Raw genomic sequence first — 22,645 nt, 5'->3', positions numbered from 1 at the left:
CTCCCCATTTCCTCCCAGTCTAGTAAATGTTCCTGGCTGCTGCCCTGTGCCCCTCTTCTCCGCCCCCACGCCCCCCTGCCCTGTGCCCAGGCACCCCCTATTGTAGGGAAGAGCAAAGAGCAGACCTCATTCTCAGACCTTATCTGGGCCAGGAAGCTCTGGGTTTGTGGCTGGAGTTGCTCTCTACATAAAGAACAGGTGCCCATGGCAGCCGCCAGGAGCCACACTGCGTCACGCCAGTTACACCGTTACTGCCAGCCGTCCTATCTTGGGTGCAGAGATTATCCAGCACACAGGTGTGTGTTGATCTGTGTGAGCTGCAGAGCTGCCCCATTGAGCTGAGGCCTGCCTGACCGCAGGATGGGTGGCTCTGACTCACTAAGACTGGAGTGGGGCAGGCTTGTACATGTAGCTCCACTTGGCTCCAATAGCTGGCCATTTCCTGTGCTTTCTGGAACCGCAGTGTTCTGTGAAATAGCTCAACTGTCCCCACATTTCCTGGTGATGTGTTATATGTATGTTTCACCAGGGTTCAGCAGATCTTATGTTTTATATGCCACATCTTTAAAATTTGTACATGTGAATCAAAGGTCCTTCTCTCAAGAGATAGTTTCAATTAGCCCTGGGTGTTTACAGTGTTGCAATCTCACCTTGATGTGAAGCATTTAGCTCAGTAGAGGCCCAGCCGCCAAGGCCCATACGTACCCATATGGACACTCAGATGTGCTCCTCAGGCCAAAGCCTGTGGCAGTCTTAAATGCCCCTCTGTGAGCTGCTGAATGCTTGTGTGTGGTTTGCGCCTTCCGACAGTTTTCACCACTGACCTCAGCTTTCCGTTCCAGCTTCCAGACTGATGGGCTGCACTCCGCCCCGAGAGCTGCCCATGGGAGGCCAGGAAGGCGAGCAGCTGCAACTGCAGAGGAACTGGCCACTACTCTCTGAAGGGGAAGCCCAGGAGCTGACACAGGTAGAGGGTCCCTACTGCCTCAGTGGACCAGTTCAGCATCTCTGTCCTTACTACCTGAGCCTCATCCCTCTCCTGCCTGAAGACAGGCCCTTGTTGGATTATGCATGCCTTTAACTAAGACAGTGGTTCTCAATCTGTGGGTCTCAACTCCTTTAGAGAGGCTTCATGGGGGTCACCTAAGACCATCAGAAAACACAGATATTCACATTACAATTCATAACAGTAACAAAATTACAGTTCTGAAGTGGCAACGAATATAATGTTATGGGTGGGGGTCACCACAACATGAAGAACTGCATTAAAGGATCGCAGCATTAGGAAGATTGAGAACCACTGCTCTAAAAGGAGCTGCTTGTTCCCAGGCTTTGCTGTGTTTTTGTAGTTGGAAAAAGGACAGGAATGCAGCTGCTGTCCAAACTCTCTAGTTTCATGACATACAAACTCACAGTGTGCACACTCTCTGCACGTACAATTGCTTCCCATTGTATATGTGTGTGTGCATGTGTGTGGACTGTGTGTGTGCTGTGCCCGTTCTGCACAGTGTGTGTGGACTCTCTCTACTTACATATGACTGTGCAGTATGCATATGCTCTGTGTCCATGTGTTTATGGTATATAGGTGCTGTACATGAACACATGTTCTCTAGAACCATGTATGTGCAGTTAAGGGTAAGTTAGCTTGCTCATATCTCTCGTATTCAACATTAGGTTCGGGAAGAGGTTTTCTACTTTTCCTCAGATGGTTGAAAGTTAAATACTCCACACAAATCCTTGACATTGACCTCTCTACGGTGACCCTGGACAGTGTGGTTGCCTCTGCTGATTCTGGAAGAAGCACCCCATCAGCGTGTCACTTTCCTTACAGATATTTCAGTCTCTGTCCTTAGAAGATAAGAGAGCTGGTACGATGGGATGGGTTTCTCTGAGGAAGACTGAGAAAGACTTTCTAAAAACAAAACAACAAAAAGCAACAGACAGATAAGAGCTGTTAAGAAATCAGGAGGATGAGGATGAGGCAGTAGGATCATGAGTTGCGTGTGTACATACGTATAAACGTACATTCATGCATGAATACATGCATAATAGGTAAAAGTAATCCTATTGATTTAGAAAATGAAAAGTGGGGGCTGAAGAGACAGCTTAACAATTAAGAGTATTTGCTTTTTGGGTTTGGTTTCCAGAAACCACATGGTGGCTCACAACCATCTGGACTGCCTCCTTCTGGTCTCTGTGGGTACTGCTTGCACAGTGCACATGCATACATATAGACAAGAGTCATACACATAAAGTAAAGCTAAATAAATCTTTAAAAAAAAACATGATTAAAATGCCAAGTCAGTGTTCACATTGCCCTGGACCTGCCATGAGGCCTGTCTGTTCTAATCAAGACCTGCAGCTGCATTCAAGATGGTAACCGCTCTGCCCCTCATCTGTGGGAGTCGTTGGTAAATACAGGTTCTGTTTGGTGGGGAGCAGGCATCCGTAAGCAGAGCACTGTCTGTCTCTGTCTGAGAGATGAGTGTGAACAGCCATTCAGTAAACCTCAGTTATGTGTCTGCATAGGCACAGATTTCTCTGAGCTCAGCAGCTTCCTCTTTGGGGAGGTGGGGGAAGTCGTCTTTTCTATGAGATACTTTAACCATAGACCCCTGTTCCTTTTCTCATGGTCCAGTGTTTATGTTTAAGCATGACCCAGGCACACTGCCAGCTGTGACCAGTGTCTTCCGTAGATCACTAGTCATACTGTCTTCAAGACCTTCTGGGTGTGGTCTTGCTTGTATGAGATTTTGAGAAAGCCTGGTATGTCAAGGCCCACATCTCTGAGTTTCCACCGAGGACTCTCCTGAGTGCTTGGGCAAGAATGCATTGGCCTTAGGAGGCTGCATCTGAGGGTACCTCATGCCAACCTTTATGATAACATCTGAGCCCCACAGTGTGTTAACTGCAATGATGGTCATGTAGTCGAGAGACCCCTCCTGTTTGTGAGCATCACATCTGTCTGCCTTCATCCTGAAGTTGAGGGTCAGACGGGAAGATGTCCCAGGCCAGGGATGGTGAAGGACTCCACAGTGCCTGTCTGTGGCAGTACTTAGAGATCCTGAAGTGGTCCGTGTTGGCAACACTGGGTATTATGTATAGAGGTCTTAGTGTTGGGACACTGAGTCAGTGGTGCTGCAAGGGGGTTTATGATGCCAGACTGGGCAGGTGGGAACTCTGTACTGGTCAGGGGATGCAGCCTAGCTTAACATGAAATGGTCTTTTCAAGGTAAAACACATGTTTCATATTTAGAGAGGAATTCCTAGCTGTACAGTTAAAGCTCACGCACAAGTAGGAATGAGTTAAATTCTGGGGAAAACAAAAATGCAGGAAATCCTCCTCCATCCAGCTGTGGTTTTGGTTGCAGATGCTATTAAAGCCATTATGTTGAGATGTGTCCTGGTGATTTAAATTGCAGTTGGGGATGCTAATGGGGACGTGGCCAGGATTACACAGGGGCGGGAGTGGGCTGAGTGGGTGCGCGGTCTGTGGCCACCAGCTGCCGCGTCATTGCGGCTAGGAGAGAAAGAGCCCAGGAGGCCAGAAGGAAACCAATCCCCTGGTTGACTTGGCAAAGCCCCTCAACTGACAACTGGCAGTGTCTGCTCCTCCTCAGAACTGTGGCTGCACTCGGTTCAAGGGCTCTGCAGAGCCACGCATTGGGTGGTGGTGATGGACTGACAAATGATAAAACAGAAAATGGAGATTGCTCTCCCAAAGCAGGGTCTCCAGGTTCGTGCAGGGTCTTCCTGTCTCTGTTTCTGTGTCCTGACCTGAGTTGAGAGGTTCTTCTCACTTAACCTTTTACTGGGAGGCTACAGTAGAGATCAGGGTGGTCAGGTGTGGTGGATTGTAGGCAGAATGATGCCTGGTCTGACAACTGCAGCAGAGAAAGGAAGTGTGTAAGAGCTCGTGTCATGCTCAGCAGGTATGGTGGGCTCCTCACACAGCAGCAGAGGGCTGCCCTGAATGTTGGTCTTGCAGCTTGATGTTTTATCTTTAGAGTCCCCTGCCTGCTCCCTATACCCCAGCTCCACATGTACCTGTACCTGCCCATATAGTTAGCTGTAGATTTCTGGAAAGAAGCTGTGGTTCTCTATTGGTTCACTTCAAGAAATTTGTGGGCCAGTGAAGTGACTCGGGGTAAAGGCATTTTACCAAGCCTGATGACCCAAGTTTGACCCTTAGGACCTACGTGGAAGAAGGAGAAAACTAAGTCTCACAAGTTATTCTATGCCAGGAATGGTGGTACATGTTTTTAATCCCCAGAAATCAGGAGACAGAGGCAGGAGAATCTCTGTGAGATTGAGGAAACCTAATCTGTACAGGCCAACTAGGGCTCCACAGTGTGACCCTGTCTCAAAACAAAACAAAAATGACAAATTAAGAACAAATTGTCCTCTCACCACCACATGCATGTGTGTATACACAAAAACTCCAAAAATAAATATAATAAAAAATTAAAGAAATTCACGTTTGCTATCTCTGCCTTTTAATTCCGTTTGAGCAAATGTGGAACATGGCTCATGGTCTTCAGTGCTCATCACCTCGGCCTGTTTTCCTTGACCAGAGCATCACCGACTCGACTTCTGCACCCACACTGTCTGTACACTGAGACCATGTGTCTTCTTCACACAGGGCCATGTACCATGATGACCCTCACATGTGCTGCAGGTCTCATGGGCAAGGGTCACACATAGCCTGTAAGGATGGAGCCCAGGAGGACCCACTTGTCTGCCAGCCTGAGTTCAGGGTCCATCCCTTGAACAGTTTGTAGTGAGAGGAGGCGCTGAGTGTCGCCAGTGAACCATTTTCCCACTTTGAGTTATTTTGAGGCCCTGTCAAAGTCCATTAGCCATAGAAGTATGGGTTTCTCACTCTTTATTCTTTATTCTGGTCTATGGTCAGTGTTTTGATTACTATAGCTCCTTAGTAAAATTACTAAGTATGTCATGCTTCTCTCATTTATATTTTAGTTTTTGAGGCAGGGTTTCATATAGCCCAGACTGCCTTCACACTCATTATGTAGCCAATAATGGCTTTGAACTCCCGAGCCTCCAGTTTCCCAAGTGCTGGGATTACACATGTATACCACACATCCAGCTCCCACTCTGTGAGAATTGCTTTGACTATTCTAGGTCCCTTCCACAAGAGTATGAAGTTTAGCCTTTCCATTTTGGTTTACAAACTGCAGCTTGCATTTTGACCATGCCTGCACCGGGTCACTTTGGGAGGTTCCATGGCCAGGACAGCCTGAAGCCTTCTGGCCCGGCACCTAGGGAATCTTTCTGTTTGTTTCAGTCTCTAACTTCAGCCAGTGCACCTCTCCCCTCTTGTACTAGCCTGCTGTTTCATTCTCTAGAATTCTATCGTAAGCAGAATGATTTTCTCAGCTTCCTTTCCCAGTCCTTTGCTGCTGCAATAGACAGCTACAGGTTTGTGCTACTTTGGTCCTGTGCTGAGTTCTTTGCCCAGCCTGTTGACTTTTGTAGCTGAGTCTTAGGTTTTCTGCAGTCAGACAAGACCCTCCGCACACGGGAGTCATCTCAGTGTTGCCTTTCCAAGACTGTTACATTTTTTTCTTGCTTGCTTCACCATTTATAAATTCTCATTTTTATTTTGTGTATGAGTGTTCACCCACATATGTCTGTGGTGCCACATGCATGTCCGATACCCTCAGAAGCCAGAAGAGGGCATATGACCCCCCTAGAATTGGAATTAGAGACAGTTGTGAGCTGACCTGTGGGTTCTGGGAATTGAACCCAGGTCCTATGGAAGAAGAGTCAGTGTTCTTAACCACTGCACCATCTCTGTGGCCCCTTTCTTAACTCTTGACCTTGAGGGTGTGGGTGCCCTGTTGGTAGATGCTATGCATCCTCTAGAAGAAGGTCGACTGTTCTGTGTCCGGGCATTTAACCAGGAGGACATGCTGGCTCTTGTTGATGCCCTTCCTTTGTTGGTGGACGGTCTTTCCAACTGTGCTACTAACGTGGTAAGTCATGGAGTTCCTCACGTCAAGTCCCCTGCACTCTGCGATCCGTCCCATATGGATTCAGTTTGTTTCCTGTATTTTCATTTTCATTTGTCTCTAAGAATTTACTAATTTCTTTTCATTGGCTGTTTCAGGGCTGCTGTTTAATTTGTGTATATGTATGAGTGTTTTGGCTTTCCAAATTTCTACTTTGATTCCTCTGTGGTCGGAGAAGAAACTTATTATTTCAGTCACTGTACATTTAATGAGATTCGTTCCCTGGCATATGATGTATGCTGGAGAAAGTCACTGAAGCATGGAATACTCTGCTTCACTCCTAAAATCCTGGGAATCCAAAAGTGAAGTATTTTCCCATGCTAATGATCCCTCTGCTGGCCAGTAGCCACAGCCACCAGAGTAACTTCAGGGTGGGGCTGGTTACCGAAAAACCGGGGCAAAACTGGATGTGAAGACCCTCAGCCTTACCTCAGAAGAAGGGCCGAAGGTTGAGTGTATCACCAATGGCCAGTGGTTTGACCACCCACTCCCATATAATGAAACCCCCATAAATGCCTAGAGACGTTTTCAGACATCTTCCCGACAGCTGAACAATTGGAGGACCTAAGGGTGAGTGCCCACAGAAGGCATGGAAGCCCTGCCCTGTACCCATACCTGGCCTCCTGCATCTCTGTGCCATGATGAACCAGTCAACCTAAGCTAGTGTTCTCTAAGTTCTGTGAACCGCTTAAACAAGCCAAGGAGGGGTTGCAGGAACTCTGACATGCTGCTGGTCATCAGGGGAGAGTTTACCTGTGCCCCTGGAGTGGGGACATAGTGGGGACTGAGCCCCCAGCCTCTCCAGGCAGTAGATTCTAGAGTTGAGCTGAGTTAGAGGACACACCACTGAGGAGCGACTGTTGCTGGTGGGGAGTGGCCCCCAGACTCTGGGTCTTAGGGTGTTGTTAGCACAGCGAGGCTGCATGTGCTCTTCCCCATAGTCTCGGCTGTGGTGCTCAGGTAGGGTGTTGGCAGTAGTCCACTGGAGCCCTGCATTCCCTCCCGTGATCTCTCCAGAGACTCCTCTGTAGCTGCTCACAGTAGGCAGCAAGTACGAAGTAGCTTTGGTCTGGGCTGGGAGCAGCTCTTGAGTTTTGATGCCATTGACTCCTGTCAGACAAATAAGGGATGAACAGGCATGTTGTCTGTCTGTCTGTCTGTCTGCCGGTGTGCAGCACAAAGGCAGCGCATGCTGAGATGGGAGGTGTAGGTATTGCACCCTTTGCTTTATAACTCACCATGTCGGGCGTGATGATCGTCACTGTCCCCTTTCATCCAGCAGGGTCGTACCCGAAGGCTTGGGTAAGGACAGGTGGCACATCGTGAAGCAGTACGAGGCCCTCGCATTGCTCTGAATTTGGGGAGCCATCCCTCAGTGCATCTTCCCTGTGTCTCTTGTTTTGTGTAGTAAAGATTCGTCTTTCTGCAAACATTTGATTCACTTGCAGGTCACCTATGAGTTGTGTAGCAGTGTTCTGGGTCAGCCTTGGACCTGTGGACTCAGGCATCACGCTGACCCTCAAGCAAGAACAGCTGTTTGTCCCTGGCAGCCGGCTGCCAGAAGTGGTTCAAGGCCCACAGATCCCTGAAGACCTGAGCTCAGCTACTCTGCTGTCTCTAAGTCCCCCCAGAAATGGCACAAACATGCCCATACACACCATGGTATGGGGGAGACTATGAGAGTGAAGCCTCACACCCACCCTCCCTGCCAGCCCCAGACCACCAGGAGCCCCTAGGAATGCAGCCACTGGGACGTGAGACTAGGGTGGTCTGTGAGCATTGCGTGTGATGGATTGCAGCAGAGCATGCTCCTGCAGCCCCTCGGGCTCCACTGTTGTGAAAGCCAACTTTCCCTCCTTTCCTTCTCCACAGCATGTTAATGGCTCAACTGGAAGAACCGTTCAGAGTTGCAGACAGCTTGATTTATCCCAGCTCTGTTCTTAAATGGTTGCTAATTTCTCACTGTAGGAAAATCCACAGTTTCTGGGTGAGTCAGTGTAAGAAGAGTTGGGAGCAGACAGCCCAGCTCACAATAACTGTAGGTGCTCAGATTCATACCCCATATCCTGGAATCCTCTGACAAGGTGGAGCAGGGCATCTTTCCTGAGAGCCTATATGAAGACAGCAGCCCGTGTGCTGCGGCATGTGTGGGCACACAGAAAGCTAGACTGTCTGGACAGCTCAGCTTCACATCTGAGGCCAAGACCCCTTGAGAGAGTGTGTGGGCACGTCCATGTGGTCAGTGCATCGAAACTGCCTCAATCAACTCTGGTTCCGTAATGTGCTGTCACTACGGACAGTGTAGAAGTGGCAAGGAGGCTGAGGTCTCTCTCTCTGCTCCTCTGGTATCCCTGGTATGACCTGGCTACCAGCCAGGGCTGTGTTGGTGTACTTGTCTCCAGTCCAGGCAGCGTCGTGCAGATAGACCACTCGTCACCTACCGCTGGGCTGTGAGCTCTTGTCCAGAGCAGCCTTGAGGACTCATGGGCCTTTCAAGGCCAGTAAGGCTAGAGAGCCCTCCTCAAGGATTCCCTGGGAATAGCCCCTTGCAAAGCGGCAATTGTGCTTGTCCTAGGGACACAGCTGTGTGTGTGTGTGTGTGTGTGTGTGTGTGTGTGTGTTTGTTGTGAGGGGAGGGGGTGTCTGTTCCTTCCCTGATCTTTTGTGTCCCTCTCTACTTCCTGCCTGAAGTCACCTGAACTATTCCCTTCTCCCACCACACACACTGGGAGGAGCTGATGGGACTCATGGACAGTGGCACTGACTGCTGATGGCTCATTGTTGTGTTCCATCCATAGCTTCCCTGAGAGAAGAGCCCTCAACTTCCCAGACTCTCCTGGACACATGCCTGCCCATGTTTACATGTCTTGCCTGTCCTGCACGGGTTGACAGTTAGGTAGTCTGCACAGAGTGGCAGTCTTGTTTGCTGCATAGCAGGGACTTGTGGGAACATCCATCTGAGCCTGGTCTTTGACTCCCAGCCAGAGAGGGCCCATCAAGGGGCCCCTGGGTATGTCAGAGGCTGGCAGCGTTGTGTGCTGATGACTAGGCAGCCTGTCATCCTGGGCCACAGGGGGAACAACTGTTTTTAAGGTTTGGCCAGACTTCATGAGCTCCATTCTTTCCATCCCCTGTTATATGGAATGTGCGTGGTGCTATTTAATCACTTCAATCCCCCTCTTAAAGAAAAAAGGCTCCCAATATTCCAGTGGTGTTAGTGCTCAGGAGGTTAGCTCTGTGACTCTGTCCGCGGACCTAGTAGCTGCTGGACGTCTCTTCAGTATGGGCAGGATTAATTAATTCCAAGTGCATTCTGGCAGACAGGCCAAGGGGTCTTAGCAGCCTATTTGGAATGAGTTCTATTTTTAAGACTTAAAAAATGGTGAGAGTTTTTCCAAATCAAAGATTAAATAGTAACCAGCCTGTATTTTGAGTATTTATACAATAAAATGCTGAAACTTGGATAGGCAATCAGCTGTTTGGGCCACGGATTATTACATGTGAATATGTGAATATTCTTTATTCTTTGACTATTAGGCAGAAGTCACAAACTACACAGTTTCACTGATTTTTTTGTTTGTTTGTTTTTTCCTTTGAGAAGGTTTCATAGCCTAGTCAAGATGACCTTGAATTTCTGGTCTTCCGGCTTTACCTCCCAAGTGCTGAGATTGCAGGCAGACACCACCACACCCGGTTTATGTAATTCTGGGGGCTGAGCTTCAACTGCACTGCGTCCTCATCCCATACATAGCCTCTCTCTTGCTGCGGCTTCACTGTGCACAAGGGAGGGACAGTCGACAAAATGTGGTGATATTTTGTTTGTTTCACAGACTCTGTCATATAGGTGATCTTTGTGGACACAATGTCCTGTGTCCCTTGATCCTGTTTCATATAGCTAGCATTCATGTTTGTCCTGGCTGACATTCACACTGACATATGGGACTTCTGTGTTGTGTGTACTATACTTAACCAATCATGACTTTTGTTTGTTTACTTTTTTTAAGTATATTTTGGGTGTATTCACTTTTCACACCTCAAATTGTGGTCATTTAAGAATGCATTGCTTCTTCTTGTGCTGCATCTTTATGGCACTGCAGGTTGTGAGGGCTGGGTAGGTCCTGCAGCCCAGCATTCCGGACAGGCCCCCATGAGACAGATAGAGCCTTGCTCTGTTTCCAGGGACGTGTGATTTCTCACAGTGCCCTGGTGCTGTGACTCAGTCATCCCCCTGTGGCAGTTAATGCCAAGCTAGTGATTATGTCTCTTGTAAGCTGGCTCAGTCTGGATCCAGTGAGCGCCAACACTCATGGCCAGTGCACAGCTTTTCTGGACTTTATTTTTAAAAAGTTTGAGATTAAAAAAAAACAAAACTGAACACTTTCTAAAATTAAGTTCTGTGAGTTGCATGGCAGGGGGCACACAGTTCAAGCTTTTGTTTAGAATAACTAGAGAATGAAAAAGTAAACAACAGGAAACAAACTGGAAGTGTACTTTGATCGTGTATTTTTAGTTTTCATGCAAGCGTGTAGATGTAGTAATAAAATCCAGCTCACATGGGCTGAGCATTCCTTTTCTGAAGCACTCAGGACCATACTGGTTTTGAATTATTTAGAATTTTGAAATATTTCTCAGATGTGAGATAGCCTTGGACTGGGACTAGTCTAAGCGTTTAATTCACCTGTTGTGTGTGTGCCTTTGACACATGCTCGAAGTGATCTCAGACAGTAGTTAACTCTCTACCCACATTTTGGAGGTTTTATGTTTTATTTTTGTTGTTTTGAGATAGGGTTTTGTGTAATGAAGGCTGGACTCAAACTCCGTATGTCACTGGAACTGGCCTTGAACTCCTGATCTTGCAGGTGTGCCCCTCCATGCCTGCGTTTTGATGTGTCCTGTCCCATGAGCTCAGGTGTAGCCTTCTGCAGTGGTGTCACATCAGCTCAGAAAGATGCAGATTTGGGGTTGGGGGGAAGGATACCAACCTGTCGTCTAATGTGATGAGTAACACTTTGAGTCATGGATGGCTTTCATTTTCTTCCCCCCTTCTCTTCTTTCCTGCAAGCACTGTTCTTCTTAGACACAAACAAGACAAACTGTCTATCTACTAAGTGAGCTGTGGCCGAGAGGCTATAGGACCCACACATGACTGGCTAGAAGCTGTGGTGCCCAGAGTTCTGGCAGGGCCTTGGTCCTGGTTTAAAAGAGGCCATAGTCTAAAGCATTTCTATTTCAGACCATGGCGCGTATACCTTCAGGACAGGGTGCTAGCTGAGAGTCGTGCTATCAACACATCACAGTATATTTATTCCTCTGGAAAGACATGTGCTCTTATGGACCCACGTGCACACAGACTCAGAGTTTGTAGAGAAGCGTGGCCCGGGATTGTGTATGGCCTGACCGTTAGAAGCTGGGGGGCCTTGTCAGATGACATAAGTGGCAGGCAGGTGAGAGAGGACGATTGGCGAGAGAGAGGGGTGGGATGGGTGTTAGGGGACTCATTTCCTTGTTTTCCTTTGTTGTCTGGTGTCCACTAGGTGAGGTCACAAGTGTAGGAGATGGAAAAGACCTGCTGTATGGTGTCACCGCCCATCTCCAGGGCTAACCCCACAGCATGTTTTCAGAGCTCGAGCTGGCTTCTGGGGGAGCAGACCTAGAACTGCAGGCAGCGTGCTCTGTCTTGTGATAGCAGTGTTCATGGAGACGTGGGCTGCTCCACTCCGTCACAGTCTCTGTGTCTGTCGTTAGAGGAGCTCCCGAGACCCGCTGGTGGCCTATCACAGGCCTTTCAAGTTTGCAGTTTATTGTGCGGTGGCTTATGTGACTAGCTGTCAGGAAAGAACTTAGGCTCACTGTCCTGGCTTCTCCCACTTGTGTCGTGTGTTAGTCAAAGGCGCAGCGTGACCAGGTCGCCACACTGGTGGAGAGGCCAGCCTGTGGGTAAGGGTGCCTTTGTGAACTGGAACTGAGCACTCAGAGTGTGACTGGGGGCCCCAGCTGGTGCCGATAGAGCAGTTTGGACCACCAGAGGTGTGTGGTAGCCGGGCCAGACCCTCATAGGACACTTTCGTATGTCATCAGGTAGAGGTCAGGGAAGGTCACTAGACAGACATTAGGGGCCTCTGAAGTCCCTACTCAGCCCATCCCTGTTATAAACAGCTGTGGGGAGACGGTGATTGTGACCAAGATGTCCCGATGACTCAGGTTCCTCAATTCCTCTTCCGTGGCCCACTTCTTTCCCCAGAAGAAGGTGTTCACAGTCATCACAAGTGGGGAATATTAGCTGCTTAACCCAGCTTTGTGAGAACATAGAGTAACCACAGTGTGAGGAGCTCTCAGATCGTCAGGCAGTCTTTATTTATTAAAATATATTTGAAATGCCAGTACACAGGGTTAGGCCTAGTGCAGAGGCCAAGCCAGGCAGCAGCTCTGTAGGCTGTGTCCTCATGGCTTTCACTGTTGGGAAAAGGACGGAAGTGTGCATATTCTTGTCATTTGTGCTTCTCCCAGATCCTGAGCAAGCTGAAGGGACTGGCACTGGACACTGAGGCAGAGCTCGAGCGCCAGGATGAAGCTCTGGACGGCATCACCGAGGCTGTGGACCAGGCCACCCTGACTGTGGACAAGCATAACCGGCGTATGAGGAAGCTGCTGTAGCAGAGCGAGTTGCAGAGCGGTCACCCTGGCATGGCGCTCCTGATTCTGCTGTTTCCAGGCCTGTGTCCTTTGCACTGGAACCTGGGAAGTCATTCGTGGTGCTGTGGAACTTTGACACCTTCCTAAGGATGGGCCACCAAGAGGAGCCATGGCATGCATGAGTATAATGTGTTTTCCAGGTGCCCTCAGCATGTGGGCCAAGTCCTGTTCAGGTAAGGATGGCCACCACGGCATAGCCATCCTCCCTGTCCTCACTGAGACCCCAGCTTTGTGCTGTCGTTGTGGGACTGTGACCCAGGTTGCCGTGCACAAATCACATCACATTGTCATCTTTTCACCATTTCTGCCGAACAGTAAAGAAAATGCCAGTCATTCTGAGAGATGAGTACTTGATCTAACTCTGCTGTTCACTTACCACAGGCATTGATTCCCCTTTAAGATGCTGCTGTGGGGGGGGGGGGGGCTAGAGAGATGGCTCAGTGGTTAAGAGCATTGCCTGCTCTTCCAAAGGTCCTGAGTTCAATTTCCGGCAACCACATGGTGGCTCACAACCATCTGTAATGAGGTCTGGTGCCCTCTTCTGGTGTGCAGACATACACACAAGACAGAGTATTGTATACATAATAAATAAATAAATATTTTAAAAAAAAAGATGCTGCTGTAGCCCACCTTATCCTGGTTGTCAGTTAGTGTTCTGTAGAGGAACAAATCTAGTAGCCTCGGTGTATGTATTATAAAAGAGTGTTTACTGGATTGCTTATGTCATAGGGCTGAGTCCTATGTGCACCCTGGAGAGTCAGAGAACACCATAGCTGCCCAGGCCAAGACTCAGGACCCTCCAGCAGCCCCAGCTCTGAAGGCCTGGAAGCTCCTGGAACACTGGTCTTGGTTCTGCATTTATAGGTCAAAGATAATGGGAGCCAGGCACTCTCAGAAAGAGAGGGCCCGCACACTTAGCACACACTGCTTCCTCCACCACCCATTTAGGCTGCCCACAGTCAGGGCAATCCCCTTTTTCCTAGTCCCTGTCCCTCTGGAAGCATACACACCCCATTCCCAGACACACAAGCATGTCTCACCACTCCTAAACAGCGCTTAATCTAGTAAATTGATGACCACGACCAGACGTTCTGCTGGCCTTGCCCTTGCAGACAGCCTTTTCTCATCACGTGTGTGGGGACGGGCGAGTGCCGCAAGTGCAGCCCGCCCCCAGCACAGTGCCTCCGCAGCAGATGCCTCTGCTTCTAGGGAAACAGATCCCCAGGCTACTCAGAAATGTGCCTAGGTGCCTGCTAAGAGGGCCCAAGCTATGCCCTACTGTTTTCCTTTGCCTGGTCTTGTGCATTTTCAGTGCGGGTTCTCATGTCTCTGTTAGGAGCTACTTCCACAAGCCCCTTTCCAGTGGCCACTAGGACTCTGGGCTTGTTTATTTGTGCAGGGGAGGAGGGTGGGTTTTGTTTTGTTTTGTTTTTTGAGACAGGTTCTCACTCTAGTCCAAACTGGCCTCAGACTTACTGCAGTCCTCCTGTCTCAGCCTTCCAAGTGCTCGGATTATGGGTATGTACCCCCCCCTCACCTGGCCCTGTCGTGTGGATACAAGGTCACTGGTGTATGGAGATGTCTGTTTGATTCCTAGCACCCATGTCATGGCTGACAAATCTCCTGTAATTCCAGGTCCAAGTGATCTGGTGCCCTCTTTTGACCTCCATGGGCACCAGGCACACACATGGTAAACAGACATATATTTAAGCAAAACATTAATACACAAAAAATAAAAATAAATACAATTTTTTTAAAAAGGTAGAGTTCAGAGGGTGGTATTTGGACACCTGTGGCTTTCACAAGAGGTTTTCTCCTGGGGTTCCACACCAATGTACATCCACACGTTTCGAATGGAAAGAGAGAGCACCACCCAGCAGCTCCTTAAGACGTGTTCGAACATTCTGAGAAACTCATTTCTGAACAGCAGTTGTTGGAATTTGTGTGGTCTGTAAGTTGAGGTACTGCCCAGACCCAGGGCCAGAAGGGACCTCCGTGAAGGCCGGGGGCAGGCTTGCCTGGTGTCCCTAGCACAGGCTGAGTGACGAGCAGTGCATGGGAGGCACCCACAAGTTCTTAAGTTCCAGGAATGTGCTCAAAGCTTGATTCTGTTGGGGAGTTTCTGCAGGCTGTGCTCTCCCGTGTCCCTGACTCCTCAGTGTAGTCTATAGTCTGGTTGTCTGGTTCATCTTCCTCCAGCTAGGCACCACATCCTAACAAACTCTCTGAACAGTGCCACTGGCTGAGAACCAAGTCCTCCAACCCTTGAGCCCACAGAGGACATTTTATATACAGACCATAGCAGCAGAGAGACAAAGTCTAGTCAGTAGGCGTAGCCCTGCTTTGTTCTCAGAGACTGAGAGACAGAGGTCAGAAACCCCACAAAACAAAACAAAACAAAAAAAAAGAGTTTCAGAATAAGCAAAATACTTTTTGTTTTTTTATATTAAATGGTCAGGTAAGTTTACTGAATACATGATCTACCATATCTGTGTGTATATGTGTATATACATAGAGGAATGAGTGAGAGCAGTGATACAAAAGGTGATGGGTAGAAGGAATTAAAAATATCTTGTCATTTTTAAACATTTATTTTTGTTTTTTGTGTAATATTTGTCTGCATATATGTATGTACACCACATGTATTCCTGGTGCCAATAGATGACCAAGGAACGGGTGTTGGATTCCCTGGAACTGGAGTTCCAGGTAGTGATGAGCTAAGACTTGAACCTGGGTCCTCAGGAAGAGCCTCCAGTTCTCTTAACCACTGAGCCATTTCTCCAGCTCCCTGTCCCCATTTTTTGGAGACACGGTCTCACTGTATAGCCATTGGCTAGCCTGGAACTTGCTATGTTGAACAGGCTGCTCTTGAATTCCCAGAGATCTGTCTACCTGCCTCTGCCTCCTGAGTGATGAAATTAAAAGAATTTGCCCTACATCCAACTTGTTATCATTTTTCATAATTTATTTATTCTTTGACAATATCATGTATCTGTATATTTTCTGTCCCCAGACCTTTCATATCTCCCACCTGTGTGTGTGTGTGTGCGTGTGCGCGCGCGCGCATGCCAACTGGAGCATGGACACCGTACTAACAGCCATACTTCTTAAGAAAGTGATCTCCCTGGCTGGAGAGATGGCTCAGTGGTTAAGAGCACTGGCTGCTCTTCCAGAGGTTCTGAGTTCAATTCCCAGCAACCACATGGTGGCTCACAACCATCTGTAATGAGATCTGGCGCCCTCTTCTGGCGTGCGGGCATACATGGAAGCAGAATGTTGTATATACATAATAAATAAATAAATCTTAAAAAAAAAAAAAAGAAAGAAAGAAAGAAAGAAAGAAAGAAAGAAAGAAAGAAAGTGATCTCCCTGGCAGCCATCAGTTGTCAGTAGCTCCTCAGGAGTGGTGCCTCCCAAGCCTCTTCCCCGTTCATGCTGGATTTCGTGCAGGTCACCATAGCTGCTCTGATGAGACAATGGTTGCACCATGTCCAGAAGACAGTATTTCACATCACCCCTCTCTATCTGACTTTTACGACCTCTCCCTCCTTTTTCAGCAGTGTTCCCTGAGCCTGGGGGCTGGGGTTGATACAGATACCCCATTTGTAGCTGAGTACCTAATGATCTCTTATTTTTGACCAGTTATGACTCTGCCTAACCGCAGCCCACAGCAGCACCATTCTGTGGATAGAAACATAAATATTTGGAAGGTAGTTTGACAACATGAGTATTTAGCAAAACAGCAATGCATTCCCATTCTAGGGCCTGTGGCCTTGCCAGCCAAGGGTTTTGGACTGTGTTTTTAGTACCAAGCATGAATTACTTCCTGTGGCGCAGGCTTCAAATGCAGTCAGAAAGAAACTTGCTAACCCCAAGTCATATGACTGTGCACAGTGGACACATCCTGTCTGGCAGGTCAGTGGCATAAGGTGCACTACTGGGAGGGCCATTGATGCCTTTTTACCTTCAATAGCCCGAGAACCTTCTGGCACTATGAAAACTGGCAAGCAGGGAAGACGTTTCTGGTCAGTTCCAGATTTATTTGACCATGCCCTTTAACCAAGGTGTGTGGAGTCCCCAGCAACAGGGTCATATCCTCTGGTTACGGCAGGCAGCTGTCCTAGTTTCCTTACTTTGGTTTTGTTTTCTGAGACAGGGTTTCTCTGTAGCTTTGGAGCCTGTCCTGGAACTCACAGAGGTCCACCTGCCTCTGCCTCCCAAGTGCTGGGATTAAAGGCGTGCACCACCACCACCTGGCTAGTTTCCTTTCTTTCACTGTGATAAAATGCCCTGACAAAAAGCAATTTATGGGGCTAGAGAGATGGCTCAGTGGTTAAGAGCACTGATCACTCTCCCAGAGGACCTGGGTTCAATTCCCAGCACCTACACAGCAGCTTACAATTGCCTGTAACTCCAGTTCCAGGGAATCTGGCACCTCACACAAACATGCAGGCAAAACACCAATGTACATAAAATTTAAAAAGCAACTCATGGGAGAAGGGACTTGTTTGAAGCTCACAGTCCCAGGTCAGAGTCTTATCATTTCAAGGAAGCCACACTGGCAGGAACTTGAAGCAGCTAGTCACATCACACCCACAGACGAGCAGAGAGAAATAAGAGGGCTCGTGCCTATTGCTCAGCTAGCTCTCCATGCGCTCACTCAGCCTAGGGCCCAATCTATGAAATGCTGTTGCCGGAAGTCAGGGTAGGTCTGCCCACCTTAACCTGATTAAGAAAATCCCTCACAGGCGTACTCACAAGGCAGGGTGATGCAGGCGATCCTTCACTGAGACTCTTCCTCCAAGGCGATTCTAGGTTGTGTCAGTTTGACAAAGTCACAGTCACAGCTAATCAAGAGCATTTGTGATAGCTTGTGCATTTCTGGGGGCCAATGAGGCTCCCTGACCAATAACTCAGAGGTATACCATGGCTGTCCCGTGTCTTCTAGGAGTAGCATTGCCTGCTCATGCAGAATACCTTCCTTAACACTTCCTTGTTATTATGTTTTATCATTGCCTTACAAAGTTAGGTTCCATAAAGCTTTTCCACACATACTAACTCAGTCTTGTCCCTATCTTCATTGCTGCTTAAACTTAATATTACTTCAATGTTACTTGCATTCTATTGACCCCCTCCCCCAATTAAGACCCCTTCCCTTCCTGCCCTTCATGGTCACTTCCTACTTTCTTGATCTCTACAGTCACTCCAAGTTAAACTCACAAATCTAAAATTCTGAAGCTAGGGACCACATATGAGGACAGCCTGTAGAGTACCCCTCCCCACTGGATGGGAACTATCTCACTTTATATAATATTTCTCCCATAATTACTTTCCAGTTGTGCCCGTTTTTCTGCAAATGTCATTTTTCTTTATAGCTAAGCAAAATTCCATTGTATTTGTAATTTACATTTTCATTAGCCACTCATCAGTTGATGGGCATCTAGGTTGATTTCCCAGCTGTTGTGAATAGAGAGTCCTTTGGGTGATGCCCGAGAGTGGAATCACTGGGTTATATAGTCCTTTGGGTGATGCCCGAGAGTGGTATCGCTGGGTTATATGGAGTCGTTTGGGTGATGCCTGAGAGTGGCATCGCTGGGTTATACAGTGAGAGGCATACACGCTGCTCACTGTCTTCCATGTTTCACCAGTTTATACTCCCACCAGAAGTGGGCGCCTGTTCTTTCTCCATGGCCCAGCCAACATTATTTGTTTCCCTGATGATGCCATTTGGTGTGGTGAGGCAGAATCTCAAAGTAGTTTTAATTTGCATTTCCATAGTGGCTAATGATATTAAATACTATAAAAATATTTATTAGCCATTTATTCTCCAATATTATACTTCTTTTCAGATTTATTCATTTTTTTTTACTTTTATGTGTATGAATGTTTTGCCTGCTTTTAACTATGCACCACGTGTGTGTCTGTTAGACCCTTGGAGCTGGGACTATGGACGGCTGTGAACCATCGTGCAGGTGCTGGGACTCTAACCTGGGTCCTCTGCAAGAACAAGTGCTCTTACCTGGTGAGCTGTCTCCCCAGCCCGTGCATGATTGGGTTGTTTGATTGATGTTTATGGTTTCTCTTGTTTCTTGCATATTCTTGATAGTAAAGCTCTGTCGGATGCACCGCCAGCAGCGTCTTCTTCCATGCTATCGGTGCCTCAGGACTTGACAGACAGTTTCCTTTGCTGTACAAAATGAGATCCCGTTCGTCTGTTATCAGCCTTATTTCCAGAGAGATCATAGTCCTGTTCCGAGGGACCTTACCTGTGAGTGTGTCTTGAAGTACACTTCTGGTTTCTAACTCTAGCACTTACAGGGTTTCAGGTCTTGTGTTGGGGTTCACGATCCATTTGGAGCTGGTTTCTGTGCAGGGTGAGAGTTACGAACCTAGCTTCAACTTTCTACATGTAGACATTTAGTTTCCCAATACCATTTGTTGACGATGTTGCTTTTTCTCCAGTGTGTATTTTTGGCATCTTTATCAAAAATTAGATGACTGTGGTTGGGTGGCTTTGTATCTGGGTCCTCAACTCTATTTCATTAATCTATGTGTCAGTCCATGCTGTTTCTATCACTATGATTCTACTGTATACCTTGAAATTAGGTATGGTGATACCTCCAGTGATATTTGTTTTCTCAGGATTCCCTTGACCAAGGTCTTTTGTGCTTTCAAATGAATTTTAAGATTTTTTCCCCGAACTTCTGTGAAGAATTAAGATAACATTTTGATGTGAATTGTCTTGAGTCTATAGACTGCTTTTGTTGCGATGGCTGTTTTTACAATATTAATCCTGCCAATCCATGAGCACAGGAGGTCTTTCTGCCACCGAGTGTCTTCTCCAGTCTTTTCTGTTGGTGGTTTAAATTTTTCAGAAGTGTAATAATTTCTATAAAATTTCATAGAAATCTTTCATACCTTGGTTAAATTTATTTCAAGGTTTTTGTTTGGTGTGTGTGTGTGTGTGTGTGTGTTGAGGCTATCATGAAGCAATTCTTTCCCTGACTTCTTTATGTTTCCTATTAGTGTATAGAAAGGCCGACGGCTTTTTCTATCACATATTTGAGATCTTTTCTTTTGTTTTGTTTTTAAATATTTATTTATTATGTATACAATATTCTGTGTGTATGCCTGTAGGCCAGAAGAGGGCACCAGACCCCATTACAGATGGTTGTGAGCCACCATGTGGTTGCTGGGAATTGAACTCATGACCTTTGGAAAAGCAGGCAATGCTCTTAACCACTGAGCCATCTCTCTAGCCCCGATATCTTTTCTTTTCTGAATCCTAAAGCTACTTGCCCATCTTTAGAGTTTTTGCTACAGTAGCATCTACTTCCTAATAGTAAATCTGTATTCATTTTCTGGGTATACCAGAACAAAGAGCTACAAACCACATGGTTTCAAACAGCAGGATCTCCCCATCAGTTTTCCCAAGGCTGAGATTTGCAGTTCAGGTACTGGCGGGCGGTACCCTCAGAAAGGCTGACCTGAGCTTGGTTGGTGGGAGAATCCAGTTTCTGTCGCAGTGAGCCGGGCTGTCACGTCTCCGGTGACTAGACTGTTGTCGGCCCCTCATTGCCCTCCTACCACGCTGGCAGCCACATAGACCCTCCAGCTGTACCTCCTGGGCTGGCTTTCCCCAGGGGTGATGCCAGGCCCAAGCGAACACTCTCCCTGCCTCAGAATGAACTCATTCCAGTCCTTGATTCCATCTGTAGGGCTTACCAATGGCCTCACTAGTGTTTGCTCAGGTGACTGAGAAAGTTGTGTGTACAGCAGGCGAGAGCTATTACGGCATCTGAGAATCTGACTTTCTTTTCCTTCATCCACAAAGCCATTGTCTGGCCCTCACTTCTGACCCAGTGAAGTCTGGAAACTATCCTGGGTAGTTTTTATTGTCAATGTAACAACCTAGAGTCACCTGGGAAGAGGCAAATCTCAGTTGAAGAATTGCCTTGATCAGATTGGCTTGTAGCCATGTCTGTAAGGGGCTGTTTTTTACTGATGACTAATGTGGGAGGGCCCAACTGTGGGCAACACCATACCTGGGCAGGTGGTCTTGGACTGTGTGAGAACTCTAGCTGCCCACAAGCCTGAGAGCCAGGCAGAGAGCAAGCCAGCACACAGTGCTCGTCCATGGCTTCTGATTCTAGTTCCCTCAATCGTGGGTTTGCGAGCTGGAAATGCAAACCAGATAAACCTTTTCTCCCCAAGTTGCTTTTGATCTGGGTGTTTCAGCACAGCGACAGAAAGGAAACTAGAACGGAAATTCAGCAGTCCCCCTTGTCCAGCCTCCGTGCCCCTCATTCCAGGCTAGCAGGCTTTCTGCCGATAGAACATTCTCCAAGACCTCACAGGCCCACAGAGCATGCTCTCGCTCTTCAGTGTTACCTGTACTGCACTCTGTGTGAGGCTCCGAGCGATTGTGTCCACGTTTATAACGTGGCGCTGTCCCTCTCCTCTGTGCGGTGATGGAGTGCCGCATCCCAGCCAGGTGAGCCCCTTGACCCAGTCCCTGGTGTGTGCAGCCTCGAGCTCCCTGTGGTTCCCCTTGCTCCCCTCTCTGTCCTCATCTGAACAGGAGCATCTACTGTCAGTGCCCACTCCTGCCAGTGTCCCGGTCCACGGACTCTGAGCCGGAAAGGACACAGTGATGTCTTCAGTCCCCTTCCATTAGGTAACCAGCACTTGTCACCCATGGGCACCTCTCCCCATGAGCATCTCAGTGGGGTAGTGGCAGCTTGGCAGCCAGCTTAGACACTCAGTGAGGGCCTGGGTGAGACAGTCACGGTGGCTGCCACACCCCAGGGGAAGGGAGGGCGTTTTTGTTCTTGCTTTGTTGACTTACAGTGAAAGGGCTGGGTGCAGGCGTAGCCCATTCACGGGGCTGTCGGGACTTGTTGCACGTGTGAGGCGTGTTTCTAATTTAATGGTTTATATCACGGCGGACGGTGTTTACAGCAGTGACGTCAGCGAGAGATGAAAGCACTGTGGGCCCAGAAATCGTGCTTGGCACACAGGCTGGTCTGAGAAAGGGTATCGGTCACCTGAGTGCACAGCAGCACAAGGGGGAAAAACCGAGAGGCGGGGCTGGGGCGGGGGCGGGGCCCTTTGATCTCACTGCTCTCCACCTTGGAATCCCTCAGCTTTTCCCACGTGCAAGAATCAGGAGTTGGTCTGTAGCTAGCCCCAATCGGCACACTGTGCTGTGCAGCTGGGGCCGTGGATCTAGTGCTCCTGGCTGTGGCACAAGTCAACAAGCCTTGATCCCAGGGACAGAGGACAGAGCTTCCTGGAGGCCAGAGCCCCAGGGAAAAGGAACAAATCAAAACGGCAGAAAAAGTCAGATCACCAGTTCTGTCTGGGAGAGGGCAGGTGGCTGGGGAAAGGGAGTATCTACCTTAAGATGCTTGCTGTCAAACACAAGCGTGTGTGTGTGTGTGTGTGTGTGTGTGTGTGTGTGTGTGTGTATGCGTATGTGTTGGCATGATCTGGTAGAGTTGGCACCCTACCCACACATCTACAGGGAGTGAATGTGTTATAAGAAGCCAGTGGTTGCCTGAACCTCACACAGTTATCTGGCTTGACAACTTTTCTTTTGTCTATGATTTTATAAGCTAAAATTCAGCCACGGCAAGAAATTAAGCAAGGTGGCACACATTTATAATTCACGCATTTAGGAGGCTGAGGCAGGAGGATTGCTAAGAGTTTATGGTCACCCCCACCCCTACCCCTTCCAAACACACCCTTACCTAGATTTTTACAAGTACTACAGTTCTTTTTTTATTTTTTGATTGTGTTTTTGTTATGTTAATGATTTTTTTATTGTGTGCATTGGTGTTTTGCTGCATGTATGTCTGTGTGAGGGTGTCAGATCCCCTGGAGGTGGAGTTACAGACAGTTGTGAGCTGCCATATCGG

At 48.0% G+C, this 22,645-nt stretch overlaps 1 protein-coding gene across 1 annotated transcript in view; it reads left to right on the top strand.

The window, feature by feature from the left end:
- The window catches only part of Snap47 (synaptosome associated protein 47), a 55,536-nt gene extending 39,911 nt beyond the window's left edge, over positions 1-15,625 (top strand). The window contains exons 4-5 of the mRNA XM_057774529.1: positions 843-967; positions 12,540-15,625. Coding sequence (XP_057630512.1) covers positions 843-967; positions 12,540-12,686 — 272 coding nt within the window. The 3' untranslated portion in view covers positions 12,687-15,625. The remainder of the gene's footprint in view (positions 1-842; positions 968-12,539) is intronic.
- Positions 15,626-22,645: the final 7,020 nt, after the last annotated feature.

The sequence above is a fragment of the Chionomys nivalis genome, chromosome 7 (assembly GCF_950005125.1).
Source record: "Chionomys nivalis chromosome 7, mChiNiv1.1, whole genome shotgun sequence".
NCBI lineage: Eukaryota > Metazoa > Chordata > Mammalia > Rodentia > Cricetidae > Chionomys > Chionomys nivalis.
Note: the sequence above shows the minus strand (reverse complement) of the source record. Positions and strands in the feature narration are given on the sequence as shown.